This window comes from Apiospora aurea, assembly GCF_038362705.1.
Source record: "Apiospora aurea strain CBS 24483 chromosome Unknown utg000008l_segment0_segment0, whole genome shotgun sequence".
In the NCBI taxonomy this organism is placed as follows: Eukaryota; Fungi; Ascomycota; class Sordariomycetes; order Amphisphaeriales; family Apiosporaceae; genus Apiospora; species Apiospora aurea.
The window spans coordinates 1,218,761-1,241,781 of NW_027117395.1; the positions used below are offsets into that span (position 1 = coordinate 1,218,761).

The window sequence follows — 23,021 nt, forward strand, 5'->3', positions numbered from 1 at the left end:
TCTCAGTGTCCACTATCAGTAACGCACGCATGCAAGATTTCCTCAGACGATTCGAGAAGTTCAAAATAGAGGAAAGGACAGGGAAAAAGGAGACGCCCGTCATAAAGAAATTCTTCTGGGTGGTTCGGGATAAAGAAAAGTTTGAGGCCTTGATCGGACAGCTTTCGGTCTTGGTCGGCAAGCTTAATGATGTTATTCCTCCCGGGGAAGGCCTCTTGGACACAATGATACGGTCTGATTTGACTGGAAGCACAACTATGCGCCAACTGCAACTTGTCTCACAAGCAACAAAGAATACCGAAACACCCATATCAGACCTAGCAGAAGAGGACCTGATGAGGCGATGCCAAAAGCGTGTGCTGGACCGCCTGTGGTACCGTGTGATTGATGACAGGAGAAATGATGTGGCTGAGGCGCATCCTCAGACACTGCAATGGGCGTTGCAGCCAAGTAATACGGGAATACAATGGGACAGTCTCCCCGAATGGCTCGGGGAGGGATCTGACATCTATTGGCTATATGGGAAGCCAGGAAGTGGGAAGTCGACTCTCATGAAATTTCTCTTCGAGCATCCAGAAGTCCACCAACTCTTACAACAATGGGCAAACGAAGAGCGGCTCATCACGCCAAACTTTTTCTTCTGGTATCTCGGAAGGCCGGAGCGGAATACCCACGAAGGCTTACTGAGAGGGTTGCTCTACTCCATACTTGCCGAAGACCCTACACTGATACCAAATCTGCTACCCGGGATGTGCGCGATGCTCAAAGAGTTGACGGGGCCTTGATGGGTATTCCGAGTCTGGCGGAAACGCGCAATGCATTCGCAGGACTGGCAGACATCGCTCTGAAGACCAAAATATGCTTTTTCATTGATGGCCTTGATGAGTACTTTGGGAACCCTATAGATGGGGTTCAGTTCATCCAAGACCTCGCCTCTAACCGAAACATCAAGGTTCTCGTTTCCAGTCGGCCGATTCCGGTGTGTCATCAAGCATTCTCGACGAAGAAGCATCTCTGACTTCAGGATTTGACCGTCGATGATATCACAGCGTACGTGAACGATGCCATCGGCACCCATTCTCACATTCAGAACCTGAGGTCTATGGACCCTGTTGGCACTGAAGAAATCCTATCAGATGTTGTCAAAAAGGCTTCTGGTGTTTTCTTATGGGTGGTTCTCGCTTGCCGTTCTTTGCTCGAAGGATTTGCGGCCTTTGATTACGTGGAAGAGCTTCGGGACCGCGTCAACGAGCTACCTCCAGAGCTTGAGCAGCTGTTTGAGCATATTCTCAAGAGAATCGAACCCCGGGACCATGAGCAAACTGCAAAGCTGCTCCGGATTTGCTACCAAAGCCGAGTGGATCTAGCTACAGAGATTGAAAGGCGGTCGCTTGGTATCGCAGTCGACCCAGAAATGTACACGATCGGTCTTGCTCTGGCAGGCGAATATGAGCTTGGTCCGAAAAGGAGTTACGAATTTCCAGCACTAACACTCGCCCAACGAAGAATGAAGTGCGAAGTCCTTGAAGCTCGTTTACGAAGCAGATGCTGCGGGTTATTGGAAGTCCGACTCCATGCCGGTTCCTGCTTTTGTGGCCACATTGGCAGTACAGAACTTCCCATCAACTCTAGGGCCGACTCGACAGTCGACTCCAAAGTCGATTTCATGCACAGGAGTGTCTTTTATTTCCTCAAACGCCCGGGAATTTGGAATCTCGGAGTTTTGCAGATCACGGATGGCGATTTTGATCCCCTTGTTATTCTAGCCCAAATGCGTCTTCATCTGTTGCAGCTATCGGCGGCAAACATAGACGTGCAATGTCGTATCGGCTATCAGGATCCGTACAAAACGATGTTTCAAATCATTGACCTCTCGAGAGGAACGCTGTTTCGTACTATGCAGGCAGATCAGGCCATCTGCAAAGCGACGGCTGATATCCTGCTGGAGTTCTCCAGGTTTACACTGCAATTTGGAATGAATATCCGGGAGCATTTCTACGCACACCCCCTTTTCCGGACAGCCTATAACGATTACGAGACAGCCTACGCGAGAAACGAACCCTCGGAAAGCAGCGTAATGCATCTCTCGCTCGTCCTCGCCATTGAACTTGGCATGAACAATGTCGTTAAGTTTTGGGCATCCAAAGGCCCGCTCATCAAGATGGAAGGGAAATTCCCACTTTTGTATCACGCATTCGAGAAGCCATACGTAAGCGCGTTTAAATCATTCCCTTTGGATGTAACGCCTTGTATGGTGCGAATGCTGCTGGATGAAGGCGCCGACCCAAATGCCCGTTTCGCTGTGAGAGGTTCCACCAGCACGACGCCCTGGATTAACTGGCTGAAGAACCAAGGCGGCTACTCTACTCCATTAGAAGCAGCAGTAGAGATCACAAGGCTGTTCATGAAAGCTGGTGCTGATCTTGATACATCCCAAAATGAGCTATCTCAGACCATAGATGGGCTGCTTCGCCGGGGGTTTCTTGACGCGGTGACAGCGATTCGACAAGGACATGCTCAGTTGTATCAAACAGGCAGTCAGAAGACTGAGAAACGCCCTTTCGGCGATGGCAATGATCCCGAGGATTACAAACCTCCAAACATATCGAGGTATCCATACAAGCGTGTAAAGCTTGGAGACGAGGTGGAACCGAGTGGTACCGAGGAAGCAGACAGACACGGTCGTTGGTAGTATTGGTCAGCTATGCACACTGCGTACCTATCGACAAACCCAGCCAGCAGGGGCATGGCCTTAAGAGTACTGCAGGAATGCAACCGAGCGCCGTAGTATATAATGAACTGTAAATGCGCATATTGCTGGCCGATCTCGTCATGTGTGGCATGCGCCGAGAATGGTAGTTCTCATAGCGCTTTTCGCGCCTAATGGTAGACTGGACCTAATCTTGACGACGGGGTGCTTGAAAATGTAGACCTTGCAATGTGCTGTTGCATCAGCCACACCTGTATTTATATACGATATTCCCATTTGTTTGGACATGCTGGATGCCAGCATTTGATTTTCTACATCAGTAATGAACCCCTTTGCAGACCAATTTCCAGGTGTAAGTCGGGGGCACCGCCCTGGACCTACGATCAGACTGCGATCACGCAGGTACTTCCTGGCCCCCTGGACTGGCATGTATACATTTTGTATTAACTTGTGCTCTCCCGACAACCAAAACAAAATAAGATTAACGAGGACGAAAATGAGCAAGCAATAAATATAAAAGGCAGTAATCACGAGTGCTAGCTTGCGTCCAGGTTGCCTCATGCGGTATTCGTTGGGATGGAGAAGCCACACGGATGATCCAGTGGGGTGGATCAATGGCATTGGAGGGACCCCACGAATGACATACTTGAGTTTAAGCACCTAAACTACAGAGTCGCGTCATCCATATCAACAATCCGCCCGAGCAACCAGATGCATCGATGAACAATCGCCAGATGCCATGGATGACGACGACTATGGCGCCGACGCAGAGCTTCTAGATGCTCTTGCATCGTCTTCATCCAAAACAGTCTCCTCCAATCCCGCCAGACCGAATCCTGTAGCGCGCGTGCAACAGCCAACACCTCAACGACTAGACAAAGCACCGCCATCCTCCAATTCCTCGGCGGCTGCCGGGCCCAAGATCGTCCAGCCCACGCCCCAAGCACTCCCACAGCGCGGCTCCGGTTCCAACATCCTCGTCTCTCCTAGGCAGAAAGGCAACCCGGTGCTGGCCAACTTAAAATCGGTGGCATGGGAATACAGCGATATTCCGGCCGACTATGGCCTAGGTTTGACGACCTGTGCTCTGTTCCTCAGCTTGAAGTACCACCGGCTCCACCCAGAATACATCTACAAGAGGATACGTGATCTGCAAGGCAGGTACAACTTGAGAATACTCCTGACAATGGTCGACATTCCCAACCACGAGGATTCATTGCGCGAGCTGTCCAAGACGTCCCTGGTCAACAACGTGACCGTCATCCTTTGCTGGTCCGCCGCCGAAGCCGCACGCTACCTCGAGCTTTACAAGTCGTACGAGCATGCCAGCTTCACCGGTATCAAAGGCCAGCAGGCCACGAGCTACACGGAAAAGCTGGTGGAATTCGTGACAGTACCCAGAGGCATCAACAAGGCAGACGCAGTGTCGTTGGTGAGCGCCTTTGGAAGCGTTCGCAATGCAGTCAATGCAGACCCTGAACAAGTAGCAGTCATTGGGGGCTGGGGAGAGAAGAAGGTCAAGAAGTGGTGCAGCGTCGTTGAAGAGCCCTTCAGGGTCAAAAAGGCCGCCAAAAGAGGCATACTTGCAAGTGAACGCAGCAATGCTATGGAATCGGCCATACCTCTGAGTACGGTGCCGCTTAGAGACATGCCCGCCACGCTCGCAGCAAGTGCATCACGAGGCAGCCAAACTCCTGGTCCACAGCAGAAAGAGAAATCGCAGAACCAGCCTTCTCAGCCCAAGGCCTGGAATCCTGAGGATGCAGATGACGAGGAGGCCATGCTAGCAGCCGCTATCGAGGAATCCAAGAAGACTGCAGCTCTCGAGAACCCATCCAGTCGCCAGGAAGACGATACGTTGAGTGATGGCATTGCCGCAGCATTGGCACGATTGCGGGAGAAAGAGTAGAACATATCCCCATGTACAACTATACAATGCCTCACCTGACAGGGCTGGGAATCATCTTGGGTCAATACTGTCATCGATGCTGCACAAGTATCCATACGTCTGTATGTTGAAGTTGGCGGCAGATGATACTACGGCACGGCTTGCTTGGTCCTTGGTCGCATGCTTCAGCAGTATGCGATGAGGACCAACATATTCCGCGGGTACCGATGAATGCTATTTCTATTCAGGAAGGTCCATAAAATTGACCACCTAACAAGTCTATAGGCGCAGAAGCAGCCGAGACTGAGCGGGCCACCTGACAAGTCAGAAAACAAAAAGACCAGATGAACCGCTGTTCCACGGGATGTTTCTGCCGTTTGCCTCAGTCTCGTCTGCAACTACTTGTGGTTATCTTGGATGGTCCGCTCTACATTGTCCAGTCATTGCGGATTATGTAACGCAAGTGCGATGGACGGATGAACAGGTGAACAGCCTACGGGAATCAAGGTGCGAGGCCTAGAATTAGTCGGTGCTTCCAGCTTCCTAATGCAGGGCGCTGACGTCGTAGCATCTGCTACCTCGTTATGCGCGTGGCTGGTGTGGTGACTGGAAGTCGGCCAGCTTGGGTCACAATGCATTGCTTGGCAAGATAACAGATAGAACATGTCTAAGAAGTGTCTATAGCACGTTAATGCAGTGATGATCATGCCTGCTTTGGGTCACTCGCCTGTACACATCGATTTGCGATTCTCAGGAACCCTCCAACTCGGTCCGAACGATACAGTTCGACATGCAGGAATTCCTTAGGCCGAAGTTAGGCCGCAAGTGATTTCTTGTCTGCAGTTGCTGGTCAGTCATTTGGCCACACGCGGAGTTAGAGGTCATTCGATGCGACCCCTTTCGAAGGACCATTACATCAATGTTGGTAGGTATCGAACGGCGTCTGGAGGAGTGGAAAGTACGGCCAGCAGACGGCACGGGAGACGGGAGGCGTCGAGACTTCCCAACACCAATCCCAAGCTTGTTCTGGGGTAACCTAATCTTGGGGTCAGACCAATATCTGGAGAGGGAATCGCATGAAACGGTACATGAACAGCGCCCGTAATCTCGAGCCATCACCAATCCGATTGCAAGCCCGCTGGTCTCTGAAGTCTCTGGCTCCGGAAAGCCTGTCCTATATCAAATGACTCGGACCTGTCTGCTAGCTGCTTCTGTCCACCACCCACCTCGCCAATGCCTACATCATCTTTGGGAGCTCATGATTAGATGCACCTCCATGCTGCCTGCAAGGTCAACTGCAGATTTCAACCCATGCTCTCCCGATCCCCGTTTCCGCTGCCCTTGTCTTCCTCTCAGTCCCAATGATACGGACCCAGAAAGAGCTCGGTGCCTTCACACCGCAATATTCTCCGGCCCAGGCCCATAAGACTATGGATCTTGCTTCCCGTTCACCTGTAGGCCAAGTTCCCGGTTTGGGTAATTCGAGTAATGATCACCACCCGCTATAGCGCGAGATCGCCACGTAAAGAAGAAATGTTCCGACCTAAGCATACAACCTGCAGCTGACCTTCGGGGCAGCCTTGCGATATGCGAGTTCTCTGGCCAAGTGAAGTGGATCGAATGTACATTGGTTGCCTTGTTACACGGCACCACTCGCTTGGACACACTCCGGTAACGCTGGCCTATTGCTATCCTCATCATAGGTCCGCGTTCCTGGCCTGAAGTACACACGACCATTAGATTGTCTCGGGTCCAGGGCAGGTGCGAGTATTTGAAAAACATGTTGTTCCCATGTGCCCCCTACGCTCAGACGTGGATGCTCGTGTCTGCGTGCCCTCACCAAGCAAGTAGCAAGTAGGTAGGTGCATACATGGCTTTCTTTGCACCAGCAAGTCATGCTGAAACTCTCCCTTGCCTTTGGGATCCTCCGTCGTCACAAGATGATCGACACTCACTGCCCACCTACGGAGCCTGGCGCTGCAGAGCGCAAGCACCGAATCAGCTGTGCATTCAATATAGCACTTGAGCTCAGCTAGGTAGTAGCCAACTGACTACGCTTGGCCATCTTGGGAGGGAATCGCTACATGCATGCAAGTACTCACGCACGCAAGGCAATTGCAGAAGAAAAGTGTCAAGCGTGCCTTCCGTCATGCCCTATCATGCAGCTCGTTTACACCATCTTTACTTCTGCTTGTGGCCCCCACATTTCCATGGGCACTCACCTGGAAAGAAGCCCGGAGATGCTCGTCCAGTGAGCAGGTGTGGAAAGTCCAAGGTGCCGAACGTTCCTGGTTTGACGACTTCTTGAACACCTACATAAAGTAAAGTACTTGTCTCAAGACATTGGTTCCTCGATTGTCCCTGTTCTCTGTTCTCGCCCAGCACCCGCTCACTCACTCGCCCAACACAGACTTCTTCCCCAGGATTCAGTCAAGGGCCGGCCACCCATTCTTGTCTCACCTCACAGGCCCTCGCAATATCCATTCGTCACATTTTGCCTATTCTCCCCGTATAGTCAGCCACGTGGCCACATACTGATCTGCAACCATGGTGTCTTCTGCTTGGCTGTTGGCCTTGCTGGGCTCGAGCTCTCAAGCATACGGTCTTCGGGCCAGGGGTCCTGCATACGAGGCACATCCAGACCGAGCGGCTGCTGTCAAAGAAGCCTTTGACCGTGCATGGGCAGGGTACTACCAATATGCTTTTCCCAACGACTCGCTGAAGCCAATTAGCAAATCGTTCCAGAATGACAGGTGAGTGACATCACGATGGTAACAACTTAGTGACTCTTTGGACTAACTTGTGCTGCAGAAATGGATGGGGCGCCAGCGCCATAGACGCACTCTCTACTGCAATCATCATGGAAGATGCTGCCGTCATTAAGCAGATCGTTGATTACATTCCCACAATCAACTTCGACAAATCCAGCAACGATAGTACAGTTTCTCTATTCGAAACTACGATTCGTTATCTGGGTGGTCTTCTTTCAGGTGTGTAGACACCCACAGAATATTGGAACCGGAACTGACATCCCGTTAGCCCACGATTTGCTGTCGTCAGGTGTGTCTTCAGGAACGTACGGAATCAACAGCACACAACTGGACGCAATATTGAACCAAGCTACCCACTTGACAGACAACTTGAAAGTCGGATTTGACACGCCCAGCGGTGTTCCCATCAATGACTTGCTATTCGAGCAGCCTCCTCGGCCTGACTCCTCCGTGACGACCAATGGCCTCGCCACGATTGGGACTCTGGTTCTCGAGTGGACCAGATTAAGCGACAAGACGGGCAAGCCAGAGTATGCGGACCTGTCGCAGAAGGCAGAGTCGTACCTCCTGAACCCCAAGCCTGCGTCCGGCGAGCCATGGCCGGGCCTGCTCGGCACCAACGTAAATGTCAGCAATGGCAACTTCGTGGATTCGTCAGGTGGCTGGAACGGTGGAACTGACAGCTACTACGAATATCTTATCAAGATGTACTTGTATGATACATCGAGATTCGCTTCATACAGGGACTCGTGGATCGAAGCGGCCGATTCGAGTATTAAGTACCTCGCATCCAAGCCATCCACACGACCAGACATGACGTTCTTGGCTGCCTATAATGGGCGTGACGACCTGTCTTACAGGTCAGGACACCGTAAGCATAATCCATTGACAAGAGTTATCTCGTTGCTAACAAACGATCACAGTGGCATGCTTTGACGGCGGTAACTTCATCTTGGGCGGTCTTACGTTGGACAAACCTGTGTATGTTCAGTTTGGCATTGAGCTTGCGTACAGTTGCCATGAAACCTACACAGCAACCGTGACTGGAATCGGTCCTGAGGGCTTCGCGTGGCAGGTCGGCAGCGCTGCGAATACATCCAGCAATCAGCCTGTACCCGCCGAACAGGCCAACTTTTACAAGGAAGCTGGCTTTTGGATTACTAGCGGCGACTACATTCTTCGGCCCGAGGTGATCGAAAGCTGGTATTACGCCTACCGTGCCACTGGTGACTCCAAGTACCAGGAATGGGCATGGACAGCTTTCAAGAACATCAATGCCACTTGCTCGACTGGTGCTGGCTTTGCAGAGATCAAGGACGTCAACGCGCCAAACGGCGGAGGATTTAATGATTTCCAGGACAGTTTCTGGTTTGCTGAGGTGCTGAAGTATCTTTACATGATCCAAGCCGAGGTAAGTCAACGTAGCCCTCCTTGCTCGTCCTGCATATAAGTCGATTACTAATTCCCTTCGCAGGAAGCCCCTTGGCAAGTTTCCGCTACACATGACAACCAGTACGTCTTCAACACGGAGGCTCATCCGATCAAGGTTGCTGGATCTCCGGTCTAAGATCGAAGGCGTGCGTACTGGATTGGAGAAATGCAGGCGGCTACTCATCATCGCGGCAAGCCTATCCTAATAGAATAATCATGAAATAATTACTGCCGCCACAGTATCTTCGTGCATAACGTATTATGGTGAAAATGTCCAATACTCGCTTCATTCAATATCTACGGCCTGATCGAATATAAGTATTTCCAGACAAGACTGATAATAACGCCACTGAATAATTGCCAAGACTCCCGGGATCCGTTGTGCACGCTTCATGACCGACTGGAAGGTCCTTCCTAGAGGTCTGATAACATCAGACTTCATCAACCAGGCGTCGAAGTTATACTGCTGGAGGTCCTCCTATGCATGCTCCCCGCTTGAACTGTCCAGCTTTGCTGAGGCGACAGAGTGACAACTTCAGAAAACTCCAAACCACTCTTGATTATAACGAGACCGTTCTTGTTGGCAAATACGAAGTCCTTTTTCGGAGTGAACGAGAATATCATATCTCCGTTGACGTTCAACCACTCCGATAGAATGAAGAAGTGCCGCTTGGCATACGGTACCGTATTGAAGGTGGTCAAATCCAAGCTACAGATCCACAGTTCCTTGTCGATGAATATCAGAGTCGATCCAACAACTGCTATAACTTCCCGTAGTACGGGGCTGAGGAGCTCAATATTCGAACCGAGGACGGCGGCTTCTTTTTCATGCGCTTTGTTGAATGCATCACCGTTCCAGTAGCAAATACGCATACCGGGGCCATCCCCCGTGACTTTGAGAGACTCGATAACCAGTTCTGAGCCGTGGTAGCTCGCGCCCACTACGTTCTCTTGCGAGAACTGACTTGTGCGTATAAGCTGGGCTTCATGTCCGGGCTCGGTCTCTTCATAGGTGGACCAGGAGAATACCCGATAAGACGCGGCCGTGAACAAGATCAGTTTATCTTGAGACCTGGGATGAGTGACCATAATATGCAGCTCTTGGATTGTGTGCTCCTTGTTTTTGACTAGGTTGCCAGAGGGCAGGTCCAAGAGCTGGCTTCGTGCTTTGCCGTTGATAAGTAAACGGTCTTGTAAGGGGCTGACCAACAGGTTCGATATAGCACATCTAACTCGTCTGTCCACCGAAACGTGCGCCTCCTGCCAATAGGGACTGGTAATCTTCATTTGTATGACGAGTACTCTCCCGGACTCGTCAGCGGTAGCGACGATTCCACGCTCGTCTGCAACGGCTATTGCTACCACAGATGCATTACGGGAATGATAGCAAAGGAAGTTGAGCTCTCTGCCGTCCACAGCGCACCATATATATACTTCGCCGTTGCTTTTGCCGCAAATGATGTGGTCCCCGTTGGAGACGGACACGAGCGACGTGATATCTGGGCGCTCTGCTGTAACTACCGATCCGGAGGTCTTCATGGCAATTGTCATCTGACTACTGATGTCGCTCTGGCTCTCGATGTCAGCATCCCTTTGCACTAGGATGGCGGGCTCCCAAACCCGGACTTGCGACTCTCGGCAACCGACAATGCGCAACCCATCTTCACTGAAGCGCACGTCTTTCACACCCTCTTCATGGACGCCGATGCGGTAAATCAACGTCAAGACAGTGCTGTCGGGCCCGTCAAACTCGTAGATCTCGACGGTCCCGCGGGAATCGCCAGTCACTAGGTTCCGCCCATCATCCGAGCACGACAGCGTGTGTGCGAAAACATTCGATTTCTGGAACTGTAGCATCGCCGTCCGAGAATCAAAGACGAGAAGATCTCCGCCTTGGTTCGACACTACAAGGGCGTAGACGTCGGGGTTGGGATTGAAAGACATCGCATCGATCCCGTTCGCCTTTCCTGATGCACACCGGCCAACGAGCGTGCCGGAGTGCAGGTCAAGGATGGATATTGGGTGGCTTCGGTAGCCCACCGCTAAAAACGCAAGATTGGTCGAGATAGCCGCCTTACTGGGAGGCTGGTCAGAGGGTGCCGACTCTGTATCTTCGCTGTCCCACGACGTAATCGAAGTCTCACCATTCTCGATACATCTATACAATCATCAGCCAGGGAAGTTATCATGATATAATGGTCAGCTAGCTCACGTGGTTATGATCTGGTGAGCCCGATTAGCATAGATCAAGCACTCGGGATTGAGAAAGACCATTGCCAGGGGCGGGGAGGTAATGCGTGTCGTCCACATCTCGGATCCATTCTGAGGATCCCAGACACTGATGTGTTTCTGCCCGCCTGCGGCAAGCAAGCGTTCGTCAGGGCTAAACTCCAAGAACCTGACCCGCTCCGAGTGACGCATGAGCGAGATGTGCTGGATTGACCCGGCATCGTACAGAGAGACCTGCCCCGTAGATAATATCCCACAGCAAAGGAAGTGGTGCCGTGAGCTAGTGATGTGGTCTGCCCTTTGGCGAAATCGACTCTTGCTAAACAGTCATCCCATTCCGAGTCTCGCGAGCCTTTGACGGCCAATGAGCGCGTAGGGACGATGAACAGCTTTGAGATCATCGATTCTGTTGGGCAAAACGGAGGGATGAGATAGTGTATGGCAGAGGGACAAGTCAGCAACTTGGAACGAAACCTTGCACTGACTCGAACGAGACCAGTCGCCCAGGCATCGACCAGCTGGATGTCTTTATCAACAGGGGGCACATACTTCGCACGCCGGCGAAGATACCCAGCAAGGTTCACAGCCGTTCGATTCACAGGCTGCAAGTCCCCCTGTCCAGCAAGCATCTCGAGCCAAAATAAAACATTTATCCTCAGGAAGTTAGAGAGCTCCCGCATAGGCGCATCGTCCTCCGAGTTTGAGCGGTAGAGATGTTCCGAGAAGAACTTTGCGGCGTAGTCAACCAGAGATGTATCAATGACTGCGGCCAATTTCGACGTCCGCGCAGGCTTAAACCCATGCGAGTTTCTTAGGACATCCGTTGCGAGGTATCTGCATAGTAGGAATGCCAATTGTCCATGACGTTCACCTTTTTCGAACTGCCAAACCGGATTTCAGGTCGTCGTCCAGTATAAATTCCCTAGCTGTCTCGTGTATCATGTGGACCTTGGAGGCCTGATCTACAAATACCAGTTGTCCACAAACTGTCGGTATGGCCTTTTCGATGTTGTGCGGCGTCTCGTTGATATCCAGTCGTATAGCACAGCGTAGTTCTTCTGTCGATAAGGGGCGCCCGGCTAACGCACTCCAGGTAAGGATCGATTTGGTAAGCTTTGACCGCCTCCGTTCGCTTTGGATCGTATTTAGCATTCTCGTATACATCTGACACAGATCTTCTGGCACTTCTTTCAAGATGGCTTCACTGTCTTCGTCTGTGTAGGCGTTCTCGAATTCCTCAAGTACGAGACGAACCCAAAGAAATGACCCCTGGGATTTCGTCAAGATCCGGTTGCATAGCCCATCGATGTTCTCCAGAGATAGATCCTCTAGTTTGGCTCGCAAAAATGCATGCATATCCTGAGCTGTAGCAACGTTAGGGGTGCTTCATGGTAAATAGTAAGTGCCGGAAGGAAACGGAGGTACATACCTGTATCTGCAGTCACCAACGGCTGAATTTGAACGCGAGACCCCAGCGAGGTCAGACCTCGCTCAATCTCATCGTTACTGCGACTCGTCATAAAGACTCGTAAGCCGGATGGCAATTGGGGGACCAATCTAAACCAGCTCGAGGATTTTGAGCATTCATCAAGGCCATCAATTACCCAGATATGATTATGGATATTGCCAGTCTTGAAGATCCCGTTCGCGAATAACTTGCGCCACATGGACTTTTCATCATTTTGGTCCCATGACTCCCCATCGCGGTCCAGTTGCTCGATCTGCCGTGCAATCATTTGGTCTTGGGTTGCCATTTGGTGTGCAAGGCCGCGCAAGCAGTCGGTCAACGAGGATCTTCCCGCCTTTCCGTGTTTGAAGAAGTAGCTGCACAGGGTCCCCGTTTCTTGTATCCGGTCTACCATATAGCTTGAGAGTACTGATTTACCGGTAGCAGGCCGACCGGTGAGCCAGAAGATAGGAGCAGCAGCCCCCTTGACACCAAAGGTCTGTTTATCCTGGGCTGTTCAACGAGGAATTCCCGTAGTACCCAAGTCAGTACATGAGGCCCGACTCAAAGAAAATCTGAACTTGTTGAGTCTGCCGGAGTTGGACTTTCAAATTGTCGACCGGCTCTCCTGCAGGAGCGGTGCTCTTCGGTTCCTCGATCCCAAGCCACACATTGGTTTCGATATCTTTGATGAAGAGAACGACCAGCCCATTGATAATAAGGCACCGTGGGACTAGCCTGCTGCCATTATCTTATCGAGGATTCGTAGGGCACAAATTGTAACCTAGCAGTCTTTAGATTCACTGAGCATGTCAACAACCCAACCTAGATTGATAATTCGGAGGAGTTGAGAATCGAATGCTTCGGCAGACTTGGCGGATTTGGCTTGGAATTCTGATGTTGTCTCCCGATCGCTTGAGTCGATATTATGGCATGGAGGTTGACTAATGCAGAGACGGCAATTCCACATGGCTAGCAAAACTTGCCCCTCAAAAAAAAAAACCCCCAAAAAAAAAACCAGGGCGGTAGATTCCTGTATACAGTATGTACGACTTAGCGAGGGTCTTGCCTTCAGCATCTTGTCTTTGAAATTTCATCACCTCCACCGAAGAAGCCGAAAGAGACGGGTGCCTAGCACTGAACCTTTGCTTTGCCAGAGTAATTGATTCTCATACCATAAGATTATTTCATGCGAAGGACATCTTACTAAGAATTGTTTCCACCGCATTCTCCCAAACTGCTTGGCTCGAATAGCACGGGCTTTCCAGGCGCTTTTGTCATGGTGGGGCAGTTTCTGAATCTTTCCAGCAAGTGAGCAAGTGTTGCAAAATTTCGCAGCAACAGACGGTAGCCAGCATACGATTGGAGTATCGCGCATGGTACTTCCATACCAGCTTGAGAAACGGTCAATATGTCGTCTAATGGGCGGCTGGACGTAGACCCGCCTCATGCGTGGAAGTCAGACTCGATCGAGGAGAGGGCATTCGGCGCGGGGTTGATATGCCTGGAGGGACACTACATGCAAAGCCCTGTAATGGGGCCGCTTTCCATGACGAAAGTGATGAACGTCGTCTCCCGGACCATGGAGAAAACACACAGGTTCAAAGATGTCAGGTATGTCTTTTTGCCAAGTCACCATGCCAATGTCCGCGAGGTAGCTGTCAAACTGAACCCTGCGCAGAGAAACGTTATCAAGCAATCTGCGGGTATGGATATGGCTTCGGCGGGCCATATGCGCCGCTATCTGTGACCTGAACGAGAAGTCGCTTGGCATCCGATCAGAGCCTCTAGTTCCCACCAAGTTCTTGGATGTCACGACACAAGAGGTCACAGCCCTCATCATCAAGAATTATGTACCCCTCAAGGAGGCTCTGCAAATGCTCATCAAATTGATGCATATCGCCAGAAACCTGCTGGTCACGACAGAACCCGAAATTCCCCAAGATCTCTCTGCTGCAATCAACTTCGACCACGAGGTGTACGAGGCTATATGTCTCTGCGTCAATGTAACGAGCAAAGGCATTGATGGCGAGATGCCGGAAGACGATGCGTCAAGGGTTAAGCTGAATGAGATCACCGAACTTTGTAAGTAACCCGATTCTTTTCCTAGAGGCAACCCCTGACTGACTTCATTGCAGACAAAAAGGTACTAGTCACCTCGCTACAACAAGCTCACAACTGGATTGCCAAAAACGACCGCAATAAGATGACTTTCTGGTATCGCGTGTTGATTGAGTCGCCGGATGTGGACAACAACCCTGGCCCCGAAGATCGACACGAACCTGTGTTGGAGTATGCCGGCCCCAGAAGCTACTATCTGCGGACAGAAATGTCGAATTGGCTTAAGCGCAACTCCAAGATGTGTGATGCGGCAGCCGCAATATGCCGCGAATACTTCGAGGCACAAGACGAGCAGCAAAAGAATCATTGGCTACCGCCAGACTGGAACCTGGCCTGGAACTACACACCACAAGAGATGTGGGCATGGAAACCCGATATCTATGACGAAGCGATCAAGGTCGTTTCCCAGTGGAACCCCGAGGAACCTGATAAATACGAACAAGACAGGGCCTACGGTCACGTGTCGCACGAGTTAGATGCCTGGTGGGAGTCTACACGCATCCCGAACGCCAGAGATTCTAGTCTTAGCATGTATCCTCTCGACTTGGTCCCGGAACGGATAAAGCAGTGTGAGGCCAACCTTATGCAACGATACGCAGGGCCAGAGCACGTGGAGCAGGAGGAGGCGGCTAAGTCTCCCCAGATAGACGAGGACCCGTCAGAGAAATACCCCGAGTATAACCCAGAGATACGAACTCAGCCGACACCGAATTACGCCCCAGAATACGACGAGTACGAAGAAGATCCAGATGACGACGACTCATACGGCGAAGGTCCCATGACTGGCTTGCTCACCGAAGTACCCAACATATTGGACCCTAAACAGATCGAGGCTTTACACATGATCGTCAAGTCCTGCATCTTAGAGTCGGCTGGTACGGGTCCTACCAGGTTTGGCGAGAGCCTACAGCATGCTCGGTGCCGACTGCTTTTGGCCACGGATTGCGGCAAAAACCTGTTACGAGAAATGCTTGTTTTCATAGCGGTCTGGGAAAAGGATGAGCAATCTCTCATATTCCAAATCAGCGCCCAAATTGTCCAATCGATACACTTCAATTCCCTCATCCCATACGCTTGGAATACACTCCGGAGTCCCAAAGATATCATATCACCGGCACAGACAGTGCTACTTCGTCTCATAACATTCCTGTCACGGACAACCTTCCACCCCTCGAAAGAGTACAACCCTGTGGCACCACCCGCCGATGCTCCAGACTGGCAACCTGGAGAGGACCTCAAGTTTGCCAAGATGCTGAATTTCCTCTATGGAATATTCCGCAGCCGTATCGTACCTGAATGTGTGGCTCTCATGCAGATTCAGGGGGATGTGCGCAAGGGAGATCTGGATCCAGCCGACTTCCCCGTGGACAATTGGGATCTGGAACGGGCCAAGGATGGTCTCGTCCAATATCTTGACTTCCTTTACACCATTGCAGATATTCATCCGTTACGCCAGCATCTTGTTGACTACGTGACTGTCTACGAGCTCCTGAAGCTTCTTGAAGGCCTTGACGTTGGTGTCGAAAAGATCCCTTTCGCAGGCGGTCGTCCGGCACCCCCAGTCCCTGCCACTGCACCTGCATCGGCAGCTAGTGGAGAAGGGCAAACAGGCTCGTCCGGGCACCCGGCCAACCCGCCACCGCCGCCGCCGCCTCCTCCGCCGCTATCCGAACCGGCCTACGAGTTCCCCTGGTCTGGCATCAAGGGCCAAGTCCTTTCGATTCTCGCGGCGCTGCTACAACCCCCGCCCGGTCACACCTCTCCCGGAAACCCGACAGTGCAGCTGCAGATCGTCCAACACAACGGCATCGTCGCCCTGCTCAACTGCTGCCTCTACGACGACAACAACCGCTTCTGCCGCGAGCGCGTCCAGCTCTGCCTCAAGTGGCTCATGGACGGCTCGCCCGACGCCAGCGCCTTCCTGCAGAACCTGGTGAGCGCGAACCCGGGCCCCATGGTCCGGCCTCCGGCCACTGGCGGCGATGCGGGCGCCGGCACCGCCAACGGCACGACGCAGACTGTGCGCATCGATGGTGTACCTGGCGAAGTCCGTGTCCAAGTCCGCAGTTCAAGCGCGCCGGCAGGCGAGGCTGCTGGTGGCAGTGGAGCGACGGTAGGGGATGCTTACGACACACTGGTGCCTCCTGGCGGTACGTCTGGACGGAGCCGCAGCGAAGAGTTGGTCAATGATATCATGGCCCTCGCGGACGAGGCTGGGAAGTTGGCTATGGGTCACGAGGGAGACGAGACCGAAGACGATTTCATGTAGATACATAGCGATGGGGGGTGCGTGCATCTGGAATAGGAACGGGAAAAGGCTTTGGATGGGGAGTTTTGAGAGTGCTCACGGCGGTCTTTGGGCTTGATATATCCTCCAGTAAGGCGAACGAAAGAATACATTGTTCTTATTTAGTGATTGTGCACTACTTGAACCACCCCAAGAAAATGTAGTTATCTCTCTGATCCAGCGAAAGTCATAGATGGCGACTATAGCAGCCCAGCATGACAGAAAATAAGTAGTCAACAAGTCGCCCACCCAGTACACATCGTCTGAAGCAATCCAACCATTTGCCGTCATCCATCTTGATAATAATATATAGGCAGATGGAGCAGCCGTGAGAAGCTCATTCCCAGCACTCTTCAGTCCAAGGAAAACGAATCAATCCACTCCGGTGAGAACCATGTCCACATACTCTGCGAACTTCTCGTCATTTGCCATTATTTTACCCAATATTGCAGCCTCAAGAGCTACGGGGCTCGTCGTGCCTTTCTCAAGGGCGATGCTCATTAGATCATCTGCTTCTAATAACCTCTGAAACTCCTTCTTGGAAACCTCCTTCAGCTTCTTACGGGGAGGTTGTTCATCGCATGGATCGGTAGCAGTTGCCACGGATCTTTTTGACTGGGCCACTTGTGGTGGCTGTTGGGGACTCTTCTCAGTAGCAGGGGCTGAGAGAGAAGCCATAGGACGTTCAGGAGTCCCGCTGTCATGGTTGTTGCGGTCATGGGAGACATGAGGCTGGTCACCAATAGCTCGTTTGGCCCGAGATCTAGTTACCATTTGGGCTTCATGCTTCTCTTCGACAATGCTTTGCTCATCTGAGCCCTTGGGCTTGTCCTGCCCAGCTGGTACGGGTTTCGGTACTAGTGTCTGTTCGACTCTTGAAGACTCCTTTGGTCTCCGCGTCTCACTAGCAGGTCGTTGAATAGGCTCTCGCTTACGAGTAGGGGCCTCATGAGTCGTTCTGGCATCCGTATCGACATTGCTGCCTCTGACATTGTCAGTTGGGACATCTTCTGCCTCCAGAGAAGGAGTATTCCCCTTCCTGACTGATGCGATATATTCCTTCATTGGAATTCGCTTAGGGGGGATAGCAGGAGATACAATTTCCGCCAGTGGCAACTGTCTCGCGAAATCCGCGCTGTGCACTTCGCGGGGCTCGTTAAAGTTAACACCATCAGGCAAACGATTCATCTGGTCTATAATTTGGTCGGCTGGGAGCGATTGACTGTTCTGTGAGCGGTACCGGTCAAGATATTGCGGCTCTGGTTGACTGTATTGAGCGTCAAACTGGTCATCATACTGGGCTTGGTGGTGCCGAGAGAAGAACTGGCCATCAGGTTGAGAATGTGAGTGAAGATGTCGGGGGTGGACTGGGCCATAATACTCTGGTTGTCGATAGGGCTCGAAGCGATACAACCCTTGTCTTTGCATGCCTTCGTCTTGGTCTGGAGCAAACACCTGGATAGGGGCGCCGTGTGCCTGAGGATTTGGGATAGATCTCTGTCGAGATATAGGCCGTCGGATAGGATTTCCACTTCCAGGGCGACTTCCTGGATATGATTGGCCAGGGTTGCTGTTCCTGCTACTGCTGCGAAAGCCAAAAGGAGTGAAACCCGCTGCCTCTAGCTCCTCATTGACAGCAGCAGGTGTAGGCACAAATCCTTGCGCCGACGGTCTCGACGAAGCAGGTTGAGAGACCGAGCCTATGCCCATCCTAGGCCTCTTGATCAGTTTTGGCGGCGGGTCTTTCCCTCTGGCAGCCTGTGAGCCAGAGCCCTTCGTTTTTCTGAAGGCGTTGGGTCCTGGCATATTGAAAGGTATGATGGGAGGTAGATATGTATTATTGCAGGGAAGGGTATACAATGAAGTTGTATTGGATTTGTAGGTTCTCAGGTTTGCTGACTGATGTACCTAGGTAGGTAGGAACTTGAAGTAAGTCAAAGTGATTAATGGCCCATATCGGGACCTCCTGAATTGAAATGGCATAAGGGTGTCTTGTGGAAGCTTCCAATGTGCATCACGCAGGCATGTAGCCAACGCTTTTAGAGCCGTCTTTTCGACTCATTGGGATCAAGTGTATCAATGTCAGGCAGGCAGGCAGGCAGGCAGGCAGGCAGGCAGGCATGACAGAACAGTTCGCTGTGTTGGTGAGCGCTGTACATGCTCTTGTACATACCTGCCTAGAGTAGGTATGTAGGAAGGTGGAAGGCACGAGGAAGGGTGCCTGCCTACCTACTCTAACCTTTCTTGAACGTGCTTGCCATCTCTCAAACCAAACTCCAGACTCAGCACAAGTTTGGAGATCTAGGGGAAGATTAGGTACGTCTGCATCTCCTGATTCGACTGTCCAGTTTTGAAAGGGTTGTCACATGCATTGCATCAATAATGCTATTCCCATTGATTGAGTCCAGCCATCCGTGCGATGGACATCGGGTCAAGCGATGATTCCAATCGAGGCAGGTAGTGTACTAAATGTATTCACCCTACCGCCCAAGAGAAACCGGAGGTGTACGCACATACTGGCATTTTGATAGACCGGATACTTTATGGCCGTCGTGTGTATGCGGACGACGTAGTAGAACAGAGCTAGGAGTATGGAGATATAAGCTGACGTCGTTTATGAGACCGACTCGTTATATGAATACTACATATGACGAATGCAGGTACCTGGGATGCCCCATGGAATTTGAGAAGGGTAGGTACGTACCGCCTACGGTGTATGTAGGACGCACGAGCCATGTGCGTGCCAGCCGCGAACTAAACACGCCAATGCAATCGCCAAATTGATTTTCGCAAGGCAACTGGACTGGACCATCAGCCCTGCGACCAGAGCTCTCGTGTCAAGCTGCCAAAACGCGACTGGTGATCCATTAAATTTCACAACGCAACACCCAAACGCAAGCCTTTGTCATTGAAACCAGCCGGCCCTCGATTTTGGGCGCTCGCGCCAAGCCCTCAGATCAAGATGGCGCCCAAGAAGGGCTCAGCGGCCGACAAGCCGTACATTCACGAGATCGAGCCAACAGCAGAGTACGACGAGTTCATCAAGAAGCTCGAGGTCTTCCACAGCGCGCGCGGAACCTCGTTCGAAAAGTGCCCCAAGCTGCAGACCATGTACGGCCATGTCACCGTCGACCTGCTGAAACTATACAAGGCCGTCATCGCGAAGGGCGGTTACGATGAGATGAACAAGATCCAGAAGGCCTGGGGTGCATTGGCCAACGAGCTTGGTATGTGGTTTGAGGACAACAAAGGCATGGGACAGTTGTCCTTCCAGCTCAAACAGGACTTCTATCGCTACCTCTCGGCTTATTGGGTTAAGGATCAATTCGGAAAGGACCCTCCTCCCAAGGAAATCCTCGAGCAGCAATCCTGCGCTACGAGACATGGACCTGTCGCAACTCGCACACTGGAGAGCTTTAATCAGACAGTCAAACGCTCTGGAGCCGATACGCCTGTCAAGGAGACTCAAGCCGCCGAAAGCACGCCCGTTTCAGGGAATCGAGCCTCGGGACGCCTCAGGGAGGCTCCTCCCCAGCGCATACCCTTCCAGCCAGAGACAGGTCCGACGCGCGCGTCTCGACAAGCATCGTCTCAACATGCCACGCCCAATGCAAACCAAGGTCTTACAACTCACAACTCCCAACCACCTCCACCGCACCACACTCCCCAACGTCACGACCCAAATAATCCTCTGCATCTCATCCAGGCCCAGCAAGCGGCCCTCCGGGGTGCTAGTACAACATTCACTCCGTCAAACCCGGAAACGGCATCAAGACTGCCGGAGGGATACGAAACGCGACCCCCGATTACAGTCCCGCTGCGTCCCGTCAACACTCCAGGGAACAATCCTGCCGAGTTTGCCAGGAGACAGCGACAGCTTAGAGCCGAGCCCCCTCCGCCTGCTAGACCCATCGCGCCTGGAGCTGGATTCGACGGTCCCAACATCTACACCCGTTGCTTACAGTCTCTTCGGTCCGGCATCCCCTCTGAGCAAGCCTTTGCTCTCAATCATCTCGTCAAGATCTCATTTGAGCGAGGCGACAAGTATAAATTCGAGTCCTTCCTCGGACTCGCGGAAGGCTTGATAGAGAAGGGGCTGGAGGTTGGCAATCTATTCTACCACGTGGATTGGCAAGTTGCATACTTTGGAGCCGATGAAACCGAGGACATTGGCACCCTTGATGGCGCCAATGGCACAGGCGACATCATTGAGCGAATACAGAAGCTGAAGCCCAAAGCGATTCTGGACTACATGCAGCCTGCCGAATTTGCAGATCAGTTGGTGAGAGTAACCGAAGCCGTTCTTACGATTCGGAACATGCTCATGCTGCAGGAGAATGCATACTATATGAGGGATGTGTATCCTCTCAAGGATCTCCTGTGCATCATCTTGCATCTCCCGAGCTACGAAATGCTCGTAGAGCTAAAACACTTCGCCCTCGATATCGCTGAGCAACTAACTCCGGGGATGGAGCTGAACTCTGAGGATCCGCTGTACCGGTCGTTGCTGGCGCAGCTCGACTCTACCGACCGTGGGACGATTCTGACAGCGCTTCGTGCTATCAGTCGCATCTCCATGAACTTGGACGCCACCAACAAACTTCAGAACGTCCCTTCGTCCGTCCTGCATAATATCATGAACTGGCTCTTACTCAATGACGAAGAGTTGATGGATGCTTGCCTCGATTTTCTTTACCAGTACACGGCTGTTGTGCCTAATGTCGAATCGTTACTTTCAGCTGTCAACATGGAACGCGTTGTGCCTCACTTGGTACGCTTGCTTGCTCATGGTGCTAAGAGAGTCAAAGAAGACCTTATTCTGGAACCCGAGCGCAAGGACAGTGCCTCGGAAGAGGTCGCCCCGCTCCCGCAAGATCTTCAGGAGAAGCTTTCGAGTACTGATGAGCCACAACGCTGTTTCCACTGGTTGCAGAGCCTTTTCGAGGAAGACTCTGAGTCCCACATCACTCAGATTGCCATCTGGCAAGCTTACCAGAGTTCCTTTGGCGGCAACAATCGCAATACTCTGAGCGCGGCAGATTTTATTCGAAATGTCAGCCACGTGTACTCGGGTGCGCGGGCACAGATCATCAGGGGCCCTGGAGAGGTGCAGCGCTTCATCATTGAGGGTATTCGCGCGAGAACCTGTCCTTTGAATTACGAGACTAAGGAGGAGTACGCAAGATGCCAATGGGTTACTGCAAGCACCCCTGCTATTAAGAAGTGTGGTATTTTCTTCCCTACCGGAGAGTCGATGTGGCACCATCTTCTCACAGCTCATCTTGGCCAAGCCGCCGGCGAGGATGGCAAGTTCGAGAATCGAGAATTGGAAGTTGCCTGCCAGTGGAGCAACTGCCACAGGTATCCGCAACCGACCAAGGTGCAGCTTTCACAACTGACGCGCCATCTCAAGACGCACATCCCATTGCCGCAAAAGCGCGGGCTTTCGGAGAGCACCGAGTCAATTGCCAAGCGGCAGCGGAAGTCTTACGTTGTGCCTGCCAAGACGATGTGCGTCACATGGGAGCAGACTTTGGTGACCAAGGATGAGCGTAAGCCGCAACTTGACCAAGCAGCCGGCATTCCGTTGAGCGCAGTCCTCGTTCTCCGCAACATTGCTCGAAATGTAGTCAAGACCGAGTCCGAGGAAGAGCTTCTGAAGAAGGAAGAGCAAGGAGGTGAAAGCGGCGGCTGGAACGAACGACTGTTCCGACCGGTCATGTCACGCCTGTTTGAGGTCATGACGGAGAATAAGGCTATGGTAAGTGCCGTTATACCATACGAAGCCAAGTACATACTAACGTGACGTTTTCTAGGCCAGTTACATTGCCTCTCTTTTACAGCTCGTTCAGCAAGAAACATGATGTTTGTCTGAGTGGCAGAGAGATGCAATATACTTGTCCCGTCTCTCGCTGATAGGGGCAACGCGACACGATTGGGCGATGGATGTAGTAATACCCTCGGCGTTAAGGACTGCGAGCCATTGATTTCCTACGGGTTTCTAGGGATTCTTGGAAGATAGGTTGGTTGTGTATGAATAATTGGTTTCTACGTGCATATTGACGGGAAGGCGAATGCGAGCAGAATGGGCCTTCGGCTGCATGCAATGAAGCATAGATCCTAGGTAGATGCTTATA

General features: G+C 51.9%; 7 protein-coding genes across 7 annotated transcripts; 5 read left to right on the plus strand and 2 right to left on the minus strand.

Moving 5' to 3' along the window:
• Positions 1-8: 8 nt before the first annotated feature.
• PG986_011871 (prion-inhibition and propagation-domain-containing protein) lies at positions 9-2,692 on the plus strand (the record flags this gene model as incomplete). The annotated part of the gene is made up of 3 exons (XM_066848093.1): positions 9-751; positions 799-979; positions 1,025-2,692. Coding segments are annotated over 3 exons (2,592 nt in total), but the record flags the coding sequence as incomplete, so codon positions are not given.
• A 757-nt stretch (positions 2,693-3,449) lies between these two features.
• On the plus strand, positions 3,450-4,619 carry PG986_011872 (uncharacterized protein; the record flags this gene model as incomplete). Its single annotated transcript, XM_066848094.1, has 1 exon — positions 3,450-4,619. One exon carries the CDS (start codon positions 3,450-3,452, stop codon positions 4,617-4,619), a length of 1,170 nt encoding a protein of 389 aa, XP_066694790.1.
• A 2,526-nt stretch (positions 4,620-7,145) lies between these two features.
• PG986_011873 (uncharacterized protein) lies at positions 7,146-8,936 on the plus strand (the record flags this gene model as incomplete). The annotated part of the gene is made up of 5 exons (XM_066848095.1): positions 7,146-7,351; positions 7,410-7,588; positions 7,638-8,240; positions 8,293-8,780; positions 8,844-8,936. The coding sequence occupies 5 exons, from the start codon at positions 7,146-7,148 to the stop codon at positions 8,934-8,936; spliced, it is 1,569 nt and encodes a 522-aa protein (XP_066694791.1).
• A 305-nt stretch (positions 8,937-9,241) lies between these two features.
• On the minus strand, positions 9,242-12,765 carry PG986_011874 (uncharacterized protein; the record flags this gene model as incomplete). Its single annotated transcript, XM_066848096.1, has 5 exons — positions 9,242-10,958; positions 11,013-11,233; positions 11,287-11,863; positions 11,901-12,393; positions 12,459-12,765. The coding sequence occupies 5 exons, from the start codon at positions 12,763-12,765 to the stop codon at positions 9,242-9,244; spliced, it is 3,315 nt and encodes a 1,104-aa protein (XP_066694792.1).
• Positions 12,766-13,887: 1,122 nt separating this feature from the next.
• Positions 13,888-16,866, plus strand: PG986_011875 (uncharacterized protein; the record flags this gene model as incomplete). Its single annotated transcript, XM_066848097.1, has 3 exons — positions 13,888-14,090; positions 14,158-14,561; positions 14,615-16,866. The coding sequence occupies 3 exons, from the start codon at positions 13,888-13,890 to the stop codon at positions 16,864-16,866; spliced, it is 2,859 nt and encodes a 952-aa protein (XP_066694793.1).
• Positions 16,867-17,256: 390 nt separating this feature from the next.
• Positions 17,257-18,690, minus strand: PG986_011876 (uncharacterized protein; the record flags this gene model as incomplete). The annotated part of the gene is made up of 1 exon (XM_066848098.1): positions 17,257-18,690. The coding sequence occupies one exon, from the start codon at positions 18,688-18,690 to the stop codon at positions 17,257-17,259; it is 1,434 nt and encodes a 477-aa protein (XP_066694794.1).
• Positions 18,691-19,846: 1,156 nt separating this feature from the next.
• Positions 19,847-22,748, plus strand: PG986_011877 (uncharacterized protein; the record flags this gene model as incomplete). Its single annotated transcript, XM_066848099.1, has 2 exons — positions 19,847-22,645; positions 22,701-22,748. The coding sequence occupies 2 exons, from the start codon at positions 19,847-19,849 to the stop codon at positions 22,746-22,748; spliced, it is 2,847 nt and encodes a 948-aa protein (XP_066694795.1).
• Positions 22,749-23,021: the final 273 nt, after the last annotated feature.